Source organism: Ovis canadensis, chromosome 1 (genome assembly GCF_042477335.2).
Source record: "Ovis canadensis isolate MfBH-ARS-UI-01 breed Bighorn chromosome 1, ARS-UI_OviCan_v2, whole genome shotgun sequence".
Classification (NCBI taxonomy): Eukaryota; Metazoa; Chordata; class Mammalia; order Artiodactyla; family Bovidae; genus Ovis; species Ovis canadensis.
This window is the reverse complement of record NC_091245.1, coordinates 110,266,992-110,284,675: the sequence shown is the minus strand read 5'-3', so window position 1 is coordinate 110,284,675 and position 17,684 is coordinate 110,266,992. Positions and strand designations below refer to the sequence as shown.

The following is a 17,684-nucleotide window of genomic DNA, read 5'->3' as shown; positions in this document are numbered from 1 at the left end:
TCCATAAAATATAAAATTAATTTATCTTGAGAGTAGGAAGATAAAGACTACCATAAGTGAACTGGGCAGCTTTTGGCATCCTTTTAGAATACTAAAGACCAAACAAGACCAGAAATAGAGGTCTTCAGCTCAGTTTGAAGAGCTTGAGATACTTAGAGACAGTGCTAGTGGAAAATTCCCAAATTCTACTTAGGAAGTCAGGCTGAATTACTCCTGTGGAAACAGTGACTGGAACTTAAGAAACTGTCTATTTGGCTTAAGGGTATGAGGATGGGGATCAAATAAAGGTCATATCCCATTGTCTCAGAGAGCTGAGATGGAACATGTACTTAGAAGGTTCATCTTATCTGTGTCTCTGAGACACTGAGTAGAGTGAGAAAGGGGCCTGTCTTCCTCTCTGTCTTGAGAGGGGACAGTTTCTGATCTATTTCTCCAACAGAAAGGGCTATATCTCAAAAGACGAGTACATCGACTTCTTGACTGATAAGGAGTCAGAGAACATCAGATCCAGTGATGAACTAGAAGATTCTTTCCAAGCCCTGGCAGAGGGCAAAGCCTATATTACGAAAGAGGACATGAAGCAGGTCAGATTCCCGTTTGTATCTACTCTCACTGCACTCTCATCATCATCTAGATCTTGTTCATCTCAGGTCTTTCTCCCTAGTTACTATAGGCAACTACTTTCCTCTTCCCTATGTTTTCTCAGATATTGTCATGCACTGGTTATCATTTGCTTTGCTCACTACCTCATGTTGTTTTGACCCAACTCAAAAACCTATAGTCAATATCTAATTATTTCATCATCAATCCCAAACATGCTACTTGGTTTTAAGACTATTTCTTTATTCTGCTTATTTAATAAGCCAAATTTAAAGAATGGGGTAAACAGTGAAATCAGAAGGAAATGGGATTCTTTGGATAAGAACTGAGTTAAAAAGATGAGTTGGTCCTATTCGTTAGAAATTATAGATTTCTTTCTGTAAGACAAGCACATGATAGGCCCAGGACCTGCTGCTTTTGCCCAGACCTCTCTACTTCCTGAGTTTAGGGCATATTAGAAGCCCAAAGGAGCCAGCTATTCTGAATTTCTATCACGGTATTTTTTTTTTTTTTTTTTTTATGTTTCAGGCCCTAACCCCAGAACAAGTGTCATTCTGTGCCTCACGTATGCAGCAATATGTGGATCCCCGGGGCCGAAGCCAACCTGCTGGCTATGATTACGTTGGCTTCCTCAGTTCTTACTTTGGCAACTGAGAGGCAGCTTTTTCTGGGTCAGAGAATCTGGATGTTGTGGGAAGTATTGGGGGATGAAGGAGATAGGCAGATATGGAAAATGGGAAGATAGTTGTGTGTGTGTGTGTGTGTGTGTGTGTGTGTGTGTGTTACATTATTGTAGGACCTGAAAAAAGAAATCTTGAGCTTGAGAGATAAAAGCATTAATGACATTGGAGGAGAGGAGGCCATGGGTTTATTTTATATGCAACTATCACTGAAGAAGGGTGTTAAACAAAGTTTCTATTTTTCATTTGTTGGGTTCTATGTAATATTACTTTATTTTGTTCTGATTATGGAATAAAGTATTTCCTTTTTTTAAAGCATTTTTTTTTGCTTTAAAGTTCTTACTTTTGAAAGGACAATGTGAAATAAAATGTTCCTGATTCAGTTAAGTTTCTATATTTCAATTGTACTATCATCTAAATATAGGCAGCAAAATATACTGTAAATTAGGGCCTTGGCAAAGTAGATACATAAGATTCAAGATAATTTACAAAGTGTTTCTTGAGCTTGAAATTTGATTAAATTCTTGCTTTGGAAAATGGAGATATTTGATATTCTGGAAACCCTGATATTTTCATCTATAAAATGGAACCATATAGGGAAGACCAGCATAGCACTCATTTTCTTCTTCATCTGTCCGTTTTTCATACTTCCCCATTAAGGCGAATGTTATTACTCTGGGAACAGCCAAGTAGCAGCATAGAAGGTCTTCCTTTTGTCCTCTACGTCCCTGAATTTTCTTCAAAATTTTAATGTGATAAAAAATAATCTTTGGGACTTCTCTGGTAGATCAGTGGTTAAGAATTCTCCCCACAATGCAGGCAATGTGGGTTCATCTCTGGTGGGGGAACTAGGATCCCACATGCGTTGGAGTAACTAAGCCTGCACCATAGCTAGAGAGCTGGAATGCCACAATGAAGCATACTACATGATGCAACAAAAATCCCACATGCCATAGCTAAGGCCCAATGCAGCCAAATATTTTTCAAAAGGAATTTTTGTTTTCATTTACTTTTATCTATTAGTGTAAGAGTTAGTAGAAATTTTCTTTCTTAAAAGAAAAATTTTATTTTTACTGTATTTTACTTTAAAATACTGTATTGGTTTTGCCATACATTAACGTGAATCCACCACGGGTGTACATGCGATCCCAAACATGAACCCCCCTCCCACCTTCCTCCCCACAACATCCCTCTGGGTCATCCCCGTGCACCAGCCACAAGAATGCTGTATCCTGCATCGGATGTAGACTGGTGATTCGATTCTTACATGATAGTATACATGTTTCAATGCCATTCTCCCAAATCATCCCACCCTCTCCCTCTCCCTCTGAGTCCAAAAGTCCACTATACACATCTGTGTCTTTTTTGCTGTCTTGCATACAGGGTCGTCATTGCCATCTTTCTAAATTCCATATATATGTGTTAGTATACTGTATTGGTGTTTTTCTTTCTGGCTCACTTCACTCTGTATAATTGGCTCCAGTTTCATCCATCTCATCAGAACTGATTCAAATGTATTCTTTTTAATGGCTGAGTAATACTCCATTGTGTATATATACCACAGCTTTCTTATCCATTCATCTGCTGATGGACAACTAGGTTGTTTCCATGTCCTGGCTATTATAAACAGTGCTGCGATGAACATTGGGGTATATGTGTCTCTTTCAATTCTGGTTTCCTCGGTGTGTATGCCCAGCGGTGGGCTTGCTGGGTCATATGGCAATTCTATTTGCAATTTTTTAAGGAATCTCCACACTGTTTTCCATAGTGGTTGTACTAGTTTGCATTCCCACCAACAGTGTAGGAGGGTTCCCTTTTCTCCACACCCTCTCCAGCATTTATTGCTTAAAGATTTTTGGATTGCTGCCATTCTGACTGGTGTGAAATGGTACCTCATTGTAGTTTTGATTTGCATTTCTCTAATAATGTGTGATGTTGAGCATCTTTTCATGTGTTTGTTAGCCATCCGTATATCTTCTTTGGTGAAATGTCTATTTAGTTCTTTGGCCCATTTTTTGATTGGGTCGTTTATTTTTCTGGAATTGAGCTGCATAAGTTGCTTGTATATTTTTGAGATTAGTTGTTTGTCAGTTGCTTCATTTGCTATTATTTTCTCCCATTCAGAAGGCTGTCTTTTCACCTTGCTTATATTTTCCTTTGTTGTGCAGAAGCTTTTAATTTTAATTAGATCCCATTTGTTTATTTTTGCTTTTATTTCCAGAATTCTGGGAGGTGGATCATAGAGGTTCCTGCTGTGATTTATGTCGGAGAGTGTTTTGCCTATGTTCTCCTCTAGGAGTTTTATAGTTTCTGGTCTTACATTTAGATCTTTAATCCATTTTGAGTTTATTTTCGTGTGTGGTGTTACAAAGTGATCTAGTTACATTCTTTTACAAGTGGTTGACCAGTTTTCCCAGCACCACTTGTTAAAGAGATTGTCTTTACTCCATTGTATGTTCTTGCCTCCTTTGTCAAAGATAAGGTGTCCATATGTGTGTGGATTTATCTCTGGGCTTTCTATTTTGTTCCATTGATCTATATTTCTGTCTTTGTGCCAGTACCATACTGTCTTGATGACTGTGGCTTTGTAGTAGAGCCTGAAGTCAGGCAAGTTGATTCCTCCAGTTCCATTCTTCTTTCTCAAGATTGCTTTGGCTAGTCGAGTTTTGTTTTTGTTTTTGTTTTTGTTTTTTTTGTATTTCCATACAAATCTTGAAATTCTTTGTTCTAGTTCTGTGAATAACATTGCTGGTAGCTTGATAGGGATTGCATTGAATTTGTAAATTGCTTTGTGTAGTATACTCATTTTCACTATATTGATTCTTCTGATCCATGAACGTGGTATATTTCTCCATATATTAGTGTCCTCTTTGATTTCTTTCATCAGTGTTTTATAGTTTTCTATATATAGGTCTTTAGTTTCTTTAGGTAGATATATTCCTAAGTATTTTATTCTTTTCATTGCAATGGTGAATGGAATTGTTTCCTTAATTTCTTTTTCTACTTTCTCATTATTAGTGTATAGGAATGCAAGGGATTTCTGTGTGTTGATTTTATATCCTGCAACTTTACTATATTCATTGATTAGCTCTAGTAATTTTCTGGTGGAGTCTTCAGGGTTTTTGATGTAGAGGATCATGTCCATCAGCAGATGAATGGATAAGAAAGCTGTGGTACATATACACAATGGAGTATTACTCAGCCGTTGAAAAGAATACATTTGAATCAGTTCTGTTGAGATGGATGAAACTGGAGCCGATTATACAGAGTGAAGTGAGCCAGAAAGAAAAACACCAATACAGTATACTAACACATATATATGGAATTTAGAAAGATGGCAATGATGACCCTGTATGCAAGACAGCAAAAAAGACACAGATGTGTAGTGGACTTTTGGACTCAGAAGGAGAGGGAGAGGGTGGGATGATTTGGGAGAATGGCATTGAAACATGTATACCATCATGTAAGAATCGAATCACCAGTCTACATCCGATGCAGGATGCAGCATTCTTGTGGCTGGTGCATGGGGATGACCCAGAGGGAAGTTGTGGGGAGGGAGGTGGGAGGGGGGTTCATGTTTGGGATCGCATGTACACCCGTGGTGGATTCATGTCACTGTATGGCAAAACCAATACAGTATTGTAAAGTAAAAAAAAGTAAAAGAAAAAAAAAAAAAAGACAGAACAAAAATCCCAGACCTTAGTTCATCAAAGTCTTCCATTCAAAATAGCCATGCAACTACAATTTTGCCTTCTTTTGTATATCCTCAAACTCATCAAATTATATGTGTATATTAAATATGTACACATTTTATGTCAATCATACTTCAGTGAGAAGTTTACAAAATAAAATCTGAAGGGTCCTTCACTCTAAAAAAGAAGAAAAAAAAATTTAGTTAAAACTAAAAAGCTATCTTTGCTGCTAATAATGTATAGTTTTGTTTTGTTTTCTTTTTTTACTGATTTTTGCTTAAACAATTACATATTTTGAAAAATAATAAAACATTTCAAAAAATGTTCAAAAATGTCTAAATTGTGTTACTAAATTATGAGCTGAAAAATATTATAGTTGAAAAGATTCATAGCCTGTTCAGTTCAGTTCAGTTCAGTCACTCAGTCGTGTCCGACTCTTTGTGACCCCATGAATCACAGCACATCAGGCCTCCCTGTTCTTCACCAACTCCCGGAGTTCACTCAAACTCACACCCATTGAGTTAGTGATGCCATCCAGCCATCTCATCTCTGTCATCCCCTTTTCCTCCTGCCCCTAATCCCTCCCAGCATCAGAGTCCTTTCCAATGAATCAACTCTTCACATGAGGTGGCCAAAGTACTGGAGTTTCAGCTTTAGCATCATTCCTTCCAAAGAACATCCAGGGCTGATCTCCATCAGAATGTACTGGTTGGATCTCCTTGCAGTCCAAGGGACTCCCAAGAGTCTTCTCCAACACCACAGATCAAAAGCATCAATTCTTCAGCACTCAGCTTTCTTCACAGTCCAACTCTCACATCCATACATGACTACTGGAAAAACTTTAGCCTTGACTGGACAGACATTTGTTGGCAAAGTAATGTCTCTGCTTTTGAATATTCTGTCTAGGTTGGTCATAACTTTCCTTCCAAGGAGTGTCTTTTAATTTCATGGGTGCAATCACCATCTGCAGTGATTTTAGAGCCCCAAAAATTAAAGTCTGACACTGTTTCCACTGTTTCCCCATCTATTTCCCATGAAGTGATGGGACCAGATGCCATGATCTTCATTTTCTGATTGTTGAGCTTTAAGCCAGCTTTTTCACTCTCCTCTTTCACTTTCATCAAGAGGCTTTTTATTTCTTCTTCACTTTCTGCCATAAGGGTGGTGTCATCAGCATATCTGAGGTTATTGATATTTCTCCTGGAAATCTTAATTAGGCCATCAAAAATCAGTATCATTTAATATCACACTTATTGAGCCTGGAAAATCCAAAAAAAGTGCTTGTTTGTAATAACCAAAGGCAAAGGTGAATATGGTTCCATTCTCCCCTTGATCCCTGCCAAAAATCTGAAAGTCCTAAATCAGATTGTTAGGTATGTGATGAGTCTTTAAAGGCGAAGGACCATTAGTAACATCTCAGAAAAGGAGATTAATAATATAGATGCTAAAAAAAAAATAGTATTTATCTAAAGAATCAACAAAAGTTAGTTCAGGCTCTCAACTTCTTGTGACCAAACTCTTTTTGTGTGTCCAACTTTTTGTGACCACATGGACTACAGCATGCCAGGTTTCTCTGTCCATCACCAACACATGGAGTTTGCTCAAATTCATGTCCATTGAGTCATTGATGACATCCAACCATCTCATCCTCTGTCGTCCCCTTCTCCTCCTGCCTTCAATCTTTCCCAGCATCAGGATGTTTTCCAATGAGTCGGTTCTTCTCACCGGGTGGCCAAAGTATTGTAGTTTCAGCTTCAGCATCAGTCCTTCCAATGAATGTTCAGGATTGATTTCTTTAGACCGACTGGTTTGATCTCCTTGGAGTCCAAGGGACTCTCAAGGGAGTTCTCCAACACCAGAGTTTAAAAGCTTCAATTCTTTGGCCCTCAGCTTTCTTTATGGTCCAACTTTCACATCAATACATGACTACTGGAAAAAAACATAGCTTTGACTAAATGTACCTTAGTTACCAAAGTAATGTCTCTGCTTTTTAATATGCTGTCTAGGAGGTCATAGCGTTTCTTCCAAGGAGCAAATATCTTTTATTTATTTTATTTATTTTTTTAATATAAATTTATTTATTTTAATTGGAGGTTAATTACTTTACAATATTGCATTGGTGTTCATGGCTTCAGTCACCATCTCCAGTGATTTGGGAGCCCAAGAAAATAAAGTCTGTTATGGTTTCCACTGTTTCCTCATCTATTTGCCATGAAGTGATGGAACCAGATGCCGTGATCTTAGTGTTTTGAATGCTGAGTTTTAAGCCAGTTTTTTACTCTCCTTTTTCACTCTAATCAAGAGGCTCTTTAGTTCCTCATCACTTTCTGCCATAAGGGTAGTGTCATCCTTATATCTGAGGTTATTGATATTTCTCCCAGCAATCTGGATTCTAGCTTGTGCTTCATCCAGCCAACATTTTGCAATAATATAGAGGCTAAAGAAGATAGTATTTATCTAAAGAATTTTTTAAAAAAGCCTTAAAAAGATGGTACTGTTAGACTTACACACAGCACCTTCTGAAATAAGATTCTGACCACATGTGCACTCAAGCAAAAAATGACAATATGGGAATTATCATGCATATCTTAATTATGAATATAAATATTCAGCTTATATATTAGAACAATTAGAACTTATATCAAATTTCCTTCTTGATCTCAGGGTTAAGCTCCACATATTACATAGTCATCATTTCTAGATCTTCTGTTTGCTTATCTTAATCTAGAATCCCTGCTCCACTTTTGGTAATTCTCTTTGTTATAATTTATAGAGTGGAGCCTGCCTCTGAGACACAGCCTACACTCTTGATTTTTCTTTCATGATTACTACCACTTGGTTGGGTCCCCAAAATTCACTCCTAACTGAATTTTCTCTTTAACATTTTATGGGCCTCCCTGATGCCAGATTTTTGCCTGGAAGTCATCTGATTCTTTTTCCCTAGAGCCTGACCCATTTTCTAGCACCTACTCCTCTCAGATGGATCTAAGTCCATCTTCCTACCTTCTCCAGCCAGGCACTGTGCCAGGTAACAGCATTCACTCTTGCCTGGTTATATCATGATATTTAGGATGCTTGTCACTAACTCCTGCCAGCATAAACTAGGTGACATATGTATCAGCCTAAAGCAATACTGCCTAGAAACTTCAAATAGTAATAGATGGTCATGTTGGGTCTTTCATGTATGGCAGACACTGTTCTAAATATTTTGTCTTAATCATCACAAAAAGCCCTACAAAATAGATACTGCTAAAATTCCATTCTGGTATTGATAATGGAGGCCCAGAAATGTTAATAAACTTCCTCTAGATCATTTAAGAAGTGGCAAAACTATGCTTTAAACTCAAGCAAAATGATTCCAGAAACTTATAGAATTAATTGGCTCTTTAAAAAGACATGAGGTTTTGTTTGTTTGTTTGTTTGGTTTTTTTAAGGGCATATGTGGTCATGTTCGACTTCTGCTTTGCTGTGTGTGTGTATGTACCTGGCAGGAAGACTTGTTTAAGCATATGGTTGTATTTGTAGTCAAGAGAGGAAATTTGAATCACCATAGGGGTTTTGTAGATTATGTCTGCCTGCCACCCCAGAGCAATTGTGTCAGGATCTATGGAGATGGTTCCCAGGAATGTATACTGGATGATCCCTCAGGTGATTTTTATACCCTTTCATACTTAAGACTACTACATTTAGAAGGTAGTTGGACCTTTGAGTGAAAGTGAAAGTGTTTGTGGTTCGGTCTTTCCTGACTCTTTGCAACCCAAAGGACTATAGTCCTCCAGGCTCCGCTGTCCATGGAATTCTCCAGGCAAGAATACAGAAGTGGGTAGCCATTCCTCTCTCCAAGGATCAAACCTGGGTCTCTTGCATTGCAGGTATATTCTTTACCATCTGAGTCACCAGGAAAGCCCAGACCTCGGAGTAATACTTAGCAATTTTTAGAACATCTCTACACATTGTTGCTGAGTTTACATTTATGGAATGTTATTCTAGATGAACTGCATACACTTTGGAAATGAATCTGCTCAAACAGCTTCAGTGTAATGAGGAGGTTACTTCCAGACTCACTGAAAAGGAGTTTAGAGTTCATACATGGCTTTTCTTCCCTGACTCAAGTTCTTTCTACTCAAGCCTTTCACTCTATTTCTCTACAACTTGTTCTCCTCTCTTGAACTAGCTTTCTTTCTCCCAGATTCGATTTCCACTGAATTCTCACTAGAGGATATGTTTTTTCATCGAGAGCATAGAAAAATATGGATCCCTATCTGCAAAACATTCCCATAATATACATTCTTCTCTCTCTTAAGTCTTGTCTCACTTCTAACTTATTGATGCAACATATGAATCCTACATTTTCAAAATCTCTTATGTCTACATTTCTGTCAGTTCCCAATGCTTCTGTCTTTATTCAAATCCTTTCGCCTTTAGAACAATGTCAATGGATTTCTTATTGATTTCCTTGCCTCTGTTTTCTGCCTCCTGAGATTTATCATTTTCTCTGTTACTAGATTGGAGCTTCCCTGACAGCTCAGTTGGTAAAGCGTCTGCCTGCAATGCAGGAGACCTAGGTTCGATCCCTGGGTTGGGAAGATCCCCTGGAGAAGGAAATGGCAACCTACCCTAGTACTCTTGCCTGGAAAAGCCCATGCACAGAGCAGCCTGGTAGGCTATAGTCCATGGGGTCACACTTCACTTTTTGTTACTGGATTAATCTTCTTAAATCACTTTCCAGATTCAATTCCACTCTCTGCTCAAAAGTTTACTGCCCAAAGCATCAAATCTGAAGCAAGGTATTCACAATGCCATGCACAAAGAAGTCTTAACCTTAGCTAACTTCACCCATCACTTGTGAGATATTTTTGTCCCTTGGGACAACTCACTGTACTCTGTAACAGGAGTGGATTGTCTTGCCACTAAGACTTTAGTTATTCACTTCTATCTTAGAATATATGTAGTTATTTCCACTTACTGCATTCAAAATTTACTCACTCTTTGGGAATAAGTTCAAGTACTACCTTCGACATGAAGCCTCCTATGTTCTTCCATTGAGAATAACCTCTCCCTAAATTAAAAGCCAGTATCAATTTGCTTAGCACATTATTAATTATAGCAGCTAACATTTGTTAGAAGACGATTATTAATATGATCCAGTATTGTACTAAATAATTTATATTCATGACTCTAGTGGCTACCCACTCCAGTATTCTTGCCTGGAAAATCCCATGGATGGAGGAGCCTGGTAGGCTGCAGTCCATGGGGTCGCTAAGAGTCAGACACGACTGAGTGACTTCACTTTCACTCTTCACTTTCATGCATTGGAGAAGGACATGGCAACCCACTCCAGTGTTCTTGCCTGGAGAATCCCAGGGATGGGGGAGCCTGGTGGGCTGCTGTCTATGGGGTCGCACAAAGTCGGACACGACTGAAGTGACTTAGCAGCAGTAGCAGCAGCAGTCAGCAATGCAAAACTATGAAGTTATTAATAAAACTGCTTGACAGGTGAGGATTTTGAAGCTGAGAAAGATTAAGTAACTTACCCAGGGTCACACTGTAAGTGGCAGAGCCTGTACTTGAACACCTACCTGACAACTGTGTGAATTCATTCCACCTTTACAGAATCGTCTTGTGATGCAGGAGACCTGGGTTTAATCCTTGGATTGGGAAGATCCCCTGGAAAAGGGAACAGCTACCCCCTGTATTCTTGACTGAAGAGTTCCATGGACAGAGGAGCCTAGCAGGCTACAATCCATGGGGTTGCAAAGAGTTGGACATGACTGAGTGACTTTCACTTACTTATCCCTAAAAATGTCTGGTACCATGCATATTGAGGGTGGAAAGTAAAACAAACAGGATAGAGAGCTCCAGAACAGATTTTAAAGGACAGTATCCATGCTAAGTAGTGACCCAAATGAAGAGGCCCATATACCCAAGATTAGGAGGTCATTTAGAGAAGAATAGCAATTATCAAGGAAAATAGGAAGTAGATAGAATCCAACCAACTAGGAGAGCTAGTTAAATAGAGGAGGGCAAAGAAATAATGAGCCAGAGATTAAAAACAACAACAGCAACTACATAAAAAGATTAAAGACATCTAGTGGGAGACACACACAAAAATTGACCTTTTCATTTAGCAAAGCATTCAAACTGATTTGCTAACCTGATAGTCACTAAGTTTCAGATCTTGGAAGAACATTATTGGTGGGGTAGTCTAATTATATAATGATTTTAGAAATCTCTATAGTATCCCTGGAAGGACCCCAGCTGCTTTGAATTTGGACGCTTGAAACTCCCTTCATCTTGTTTAGCTTAGTTAGAAAATTCTTAATGAACTGGGTTTCAGGAACTACTGCTGACATATGGGAGGCTGGAAATGAAAATTCAGACTCTCAGCTCATTGTGAGTTAAGTACAGTAACCAGAGCTGGAAGCCCTATCTCGGCATTTCCCCAGCAGCCCTGGGGAACCTGTAAGAGACAGGATGGGGCTCTCTCAGGGAATTGGGATAGGTAGGTTTGGCCTAAGACTAACATGTGGCTCACTGGCCTCGGTTTCTAGTGTTTGTCCAGCCTGCATAAAGGAGACTGTCCCATCGGGTAGCCTTCATCCTTTACCCAGTAATCCCCCTTGGAAAGCATTTCTCAGGGCTGTCTGCACAGCCCTATTTCTTAGGCTATAAATGATGGGATTGAGGAGAGGAGTCACCACAGTATAGGTGACAGCAATAAGCTGATCCCGCTCAAGAGAGTAACTGGCTTTGGGTCTCAAGTACATGAAGGAGGCACAGCCGTAGTGAACAATGACCACTGTGAGGTGCGAGGCACAGGTGGAGAAGGCCTTCTTCCGCCCCTCGGTAGAGGAGATCCTCAGGATCGCTGCCAGGATGTAGGTGTAAGAGGTAGAGATGAGGCAGAAGGAGAGCAGGAGGACCAGCAGGCTGAGGATCAGGATTCCCAGCTCACTCAGGCCTGTATCTCCACAGGCCAGGCTCAGCACTGGCGGGGTGTCACAAAAAAAGTGCTGGATCTCATGGGAGCTGCAGAATGGGAGGTGGAAGATGACCAGTGTCATTCCCAGACCAAAGAGGTATCCACTCAGAAATGAGGTGCCAACAAGCTGGGCACAGAGGGTAAGATTCATGCGGTTGGCATAGTGTAGTGGGGCACAGATGGCCACATATCTGTCAAAGCCCATGGCAGCCAGAAGAAAGCAGTTGCTACAGGCCCATGAAGCAGAGAAGAACATTTGGACAGCACAGCCCACATAGGAGATGCCCTGCCCACCCCTGACAAGGCCAGAAAGCATTCTAGGGATGATGCCCAAAGTATAGCAGGTCTCAGAGAAAGCTAAGAAGGAAAGGAAGAGGTACATGGGGGTGTGCAGATGGCTGTCCAGCCTGATGACTATAATAATGAAGACATTGCTCGTCAAGGTGACAAGATACAAGGAGAGGAACAATGCAAAGAGCAAGAGTTGCAGCTCCCCAAAGCTGGAGAAGGCTAGGAGGACAAATCCTCTCTGGAAGGTTGCATTGGTCTGCTCCATCCTGAGTGACATCCTGATTGACTTGATTCCTTCCACTTTGCCAGTAGATGTCTAGTTTCTTCTAAAGCCAAGAGGAGGCGGATCCTGATTTTTTTGTACCTGTTGTAACTAAAAAGATTTAGACAGTAATAAACTTCAGAAAGATACTTTGTGAATCCATTCTCACATATATAGATGTGCATATGTGAATACAAAGATACACAATATACACACATATGTGACTACATATATGCATACATTTATATACATGCATATCACATGCAAAGCACTCACATAATTGTGCACATTTTACATGTTCAAAACTATGCACTGCACATTTACCATTAATATCAAACATGCACACACATTGGAAATGAACACACATTATAAATTAACATATATTCAGTCAGCACATATATATGTAGATATGCACACCACACATATATTGATACTGACATTATTCACACAAAACCACATAATACACATGTGGACACATCATGTTGCCTGTTAGAACTTGAAGTTTGGTAGCTTGATGGACATTATTTTAGAGACTATGACAGAGCCAAAAGGGTGGAGTGACTTCCTTGAAGTTATAATAAGCCAAGACTAGAGAAAAAGTGCCTTGTGTTCTAATCAAACATTATTTCCCCCAAACAATGATGACTCTTCTCAGTCACTGTGGGACACCCAGTCATATGATTCAAAATAAGAACCAGTTTGCTCAACAATAATCTTATATCTGTAACGCCCCTCCTGCAAGCCCTTGTTCATGTGAGTCTATGCAAAGCATTGAAGGATAAATCAGGGGAAATTGCACATCTTTCAGGCCAGTGATCAGCTGTCAGGCTCCACTGTCTCGAAGAGATTAGACAAGGGAGGATTCCCTACTCACCTGAAGCAGCTGACAGTGAGGGCAACTCCTGCCTTTAAGCAGCCATGTACTAATCTGACCCCCAGTAGACCTGTCTGTAGGAGAAAGGACCTGAGATACAGCTTAGAAACTCCTATTCTGAGCCAGAGTGATGTTCCCAAGTGATATCAGGGAACCTTCCAAACCCCTGTTCCCAGGAGTGAATCTGTTTCCATGAAAACAGCTTCTCTCTCTGAAGATTCCACAGTACCAGTGGGTGCTGTTTTAGCAAGCAATTTGTGCTTGTCATTAACTAGAAATATTCTTCTGGGAAAAGCAGAAAAAGGAAATGTGAACAAAGGGATACTAGGATTGTGATTCAAACAATAATTTGTACATCTATTTTGTGTTAAAAATGATATAACATGTTAAACATGATATTTTAAAGCTTAGAAGGACTTAGAAAGAAATGGCAACAGTTGCATTTAATTGAAGAAGAAAGTGAGCCTGATAAGAGTTTAAGTGACCAGCCCAAAATTACAAAACTTAATATGCTATTAAATTAACACTATAAGGAGTATAGTAAGAAAACAGTTATTCACTTTCCATTACTGTTGTCTTAAAAGTTTTAGATGACCATTTCTGATGTTCTTTAAATTTTGAGGTCACATAAAAATTCTGAAAGAGATGGGAATACCAGACCACCTGACCTGCTTCTTCAGAAACCTGTATACAGGTCAGGAAGCAACAGTAAGGACTGGACATGAAAAAACAGTTCAATTCACTTGCTCAGTCATGTCCAACTCTGCAATCCATGAATCGCAGCACACCAGACCTCCCTGTCCATCACCAACCTCGGAGTTCACTGAAACTCACGTCCATTGAGTCAGTAATGCCATCCAGCCATCTCATCCTCTATCATCACCTCCTCCTCCTCCTGCTCCCAATCCCTCCCAGCATCAGAGTCTTTTCCAGTGAATCAACTCTTCGCAAGAGGTGACCAAAGTATTGGAGTTTAAGTTTTCACATCATTCCTTCCAAAGAACATCCAGGGCTGATCTCCATCAGAATGAACTGGTTGGATCTCCTTGCAGTCCAAGGTACTCTCAGAAGTCTTCTCCAACATCACAGTTCAAAAGCATCAATTCTTCAGTGCTCAGCTTTCTTCACAGTCCAACTCTCACATCCATACATGACCACTGGAAAAACCATAGCCTTGACTAGATGGACTTTGTTGGCGAAGTAATGTCTCTGCTTTTCAATATGCTATGTAGCTGGGTCATATATTTCCTCCAAAGGAATAAGTGTCTTTTAATTTCATGGGTGCAGTCACCATCTGCAGTGATTCTGGAGCCCCCCCCAAAATAAAGTCTGACACTGTTTCCACTGTTTCCCCATCAATTTCCCATGAAGTGATGGGACCAGATGACAAGATCTTCATTTTCTGAATGTTGAGCTTTAAGCTAACTTTTTCACTCTGCACATTCACTTTCATCAAGAGGCTTTTTAGTTCCTCTTCACTTTCTGCCATAAGGGTGGTGTCATCAGCATATCTGAGGTTATGGAGATTTCTCCTGGCAATCTTGATTCCAGCTTGTGCTTCTTCCAGTCCAGCATTTCTCATGATGTACTCTGCATAGAAGTTAAATAAGCAGGGTGACAATATAAAGCCTTGACATACTCCTTTTCCTATTTGGAACCAGTCTGTTGTTCCATGTCCTGTTCTAACCTTTGCTTCCTGACCTGCATACAGATTTCTCAAGAGGCAGGCCAGGTGGTATGATATTCCCATGTCTTGCAGAATTTTCCACAGTTTATTGTGATCCACACAGTCAAAGGCTTGGCATAGGCAATAAAGCCGAAATAGATGTTTTTCTGGAACGCTCTTGCCTTTTCCATGACTCAGCAGATGTAGGTAATTTGATCTCTGGTTCCTCTGCCTTTTCTAAAACCAGCTTGAACAACTGGAATTTCATGGTTCACCTATTGCTGAAGCCTTGCTTGGAGAATTCTGACCCTTACTTTATTAGCATGTGAGATGAGTGCAATTGTGTGGTAGTTTGAGCATTCTTTGGCATTGCCTTTCTTTGGGATTGGAATGAAAACTGACCTTTTCCAGTCCTGTGGCCACTGCTGAGGTTTCCAAATTTGCTGGTATATTGAGTGCAGCACTTTCACAGCATCATCTTCCAGTATTTGAATTGGCTCAACTGGAATTCCATCACCTCCACTAGCTTTGTTCATAGTGATGCTTTCTGAGGCCCACTTGACTTCACATTCCAGAATGTCTGGCTCTAGGTGAGTGATCACACCATTGTGATTATCTGGGTCATGAAGATCTTTTTTGTACAGTTCTTCTGTGTATTCTTGCCACCTCTTCTTAATATCTTCTGCTTCTGTTAGGTCCAGACCATTTCTGTCCTTTATCAAGCCCATCTTTGCATGAAATGTCCCCTTGGTATCTCTAATTTTCTTGAAGAGATCTCTAGTCTTTCCCATTCTGTTGTTTGCCTCTATTTCTTTGCATTGATCACTAAAGAAGGCTTTCTTATCTCTCCTTCCTATTTTTTGGAACTCTGCATTCAGATGCTTATATCTTTCCTTTTCTCCTTTGCTTTTTGCTTTTCTTCTTTTCACAGCTATTTGTAAGGCCTCCCCAGACAGCCATTTTGCTTTTTTGCATTTCTTTTCCATGGGGATGATCTTGATCCCTGTCTCCTATACAGTCACGAACCTCATTCCATAGTTCTTCAGGCGCTCTATCTATCAGATCTAGGCCCTTAAATCTATTTCTCACTTCCACTGTATAATCATAAGGGATTTGATTTAGGTCATACATGAATGGTCTAGTGGTTTTCCCTGTTTTCTTCAATTTGAGTCTGAATTTGGTAATAAGGAGTTCATGATCTGAGCCACAGTCAGCTCCTGGTCTTGTTTTTGTTAACTGTATAGAGCTTCTCCATCTTTGGCTGCAAAAATATAATCAATCTGATTTCAGTGTTGACTATCTGGTGATGTCCATGTGTAGAGTCTTCTCTTGCGTTGTTGGAAGAGGGTGTTTGCTATGACCAGTGCATTTTCTTGGCAAAACTCTATTAGTCTTTACCCTGCTTCATTCTACCTTCGAAGGCCAAATTTGCCTGTTACTCCAGGTGTTTCTTGACTTCCTACTTTTGCATTCCAGTCCTCTATAATGAAAAGGATATCTTTTTGGAGTGCTAGTTCTAGAAGGTCTTGTAGGTGTTCATAGAACCATTCAAGTTCAACTTCTTCAGCATTACTGGTTGGGGCATAGGCTTGGATTCCTGTGATATTGAATGGTTTGCCTTGGAGACGAACAGAGATCATTCTGTTGTTTTTGAGATTGCATCCAAGTACTGCATTTCAGACTCTTTTGTTGACCATGATGGCTACTCCATTTCTTCTAAGGGATTCCTGCTCGCAGTAATAGGTATAATGGTCATCTGAGTTAAATTCACCCATTCCAGTCCATTTTAGTTCGCTGATTCCTAGAATATCGACGTTCTCTCTTGCCATCTCCTGTTTGACCACTTCCAATTTGCCTTGATTCATGGACCTGACATTCCAGATTTCTATGCAATATTGCTCTTTACAGCATCAGACCTCACTTCTATCACCAGTCACATCCACAACTGGGTATTGTTTTTGCTTTGGCTCCATCCCTTCATTCTTTCTGGAGTTATTTCTCCACTGATCGCCAGTAGCATATTGGGCACGTACTGACCTGGGAGTTCCTCTTTCAGCACCCTATCATTTTTCGTTTTCATACTGTTCATGGAGTTCTCAAGGCAAGAATGCTGAAGTGGTTTGCCACTCCCTTCTCCAGTGGACCACATTCTGTCAGATCTCTCCACCATGACCCGCCCATTTTGGGTGGCCCCATGGGCATGGCTTAGTTTCATTGAGTTAGACAAGGCTGTGGTCCTAGTGTGATTAGATTGACTAGTTTTCTGTGATTATGGTTTCAATGTGTCTGCCCTCTGATGCTCTCTTGCAACACCTATTGTCTTACTTGGGTTTCTCTTACCTTGGACGTGGGGTATTCTCTTCACGGCTGCTCCAGCAAAGTGCAGCTGCTGCTCCTTACCTTGGATGATGGGTATCTCCTCACTGCCACCCCTCCTAACCTTGAATCTGGAATAGCTCCTCTAGGCCCTCCTGCACCCAGACAGCCACCACTCCTTGGAGGAGGATCTAAAAGATTAAATGTGAAAACTAGGATGGCATTAGTGTAACTATTGACTTTATAGCAGTTTTCCTTACTATTTTTATTTGTTAGTCTAGAGATTATAGCCTGCATTTTAAAACTTAATCTATTTAAGCT

The 17,684-nt window shown here is 40.0% G+C and overlaps 2 protein-coding genes across 2 annotated transcripts in view; one reads left to right on the top strand and one right to left on the bottom strand.

Annotated features, from left to right (window-relative positions):
• SPTA1 (spectrin alpha, erythrocytic 1) overlaps positions 1 to 1,598 on the top strand; it is an 81,689-nt gene extending 80,091 nt beyond the window's left edge. The window contains exons 51-52 of the mRNA XM_069545130.1: positions 440 to 584; positions 1,129 to 1,598. Of these exons, the coding sequence (XP_069401231.1) occupies positions 440 to 584; positions 1,129 to 1,254 (271 nt within the window). The 3' untranslated portion in view covers positions 1,255 to 1,598. The remainder of the gene's footprint in view (positions 1 to 439; positions 585 to 1,128) is intronic.
• A 9,970-nt stretch (positions 1,599 to 11,568) lies between these two features.
• Positions 11,569 to 12,522, bottom strand: OR10Z1 (olfactory receptor family 10 subfamily Z member 1). Its single transcript, XM_069571743.1, has one exon. It carries the CDS (start codon positions 12,520 to 12,522, stop codon positions 11,569 to 11,571), a length of 954 nt encoding a protein of 317 aa, XP_069427844.1.
• Between the last annotated feature and the right edge of the window lie 5,162 nt (positions 12,523 to 17,684).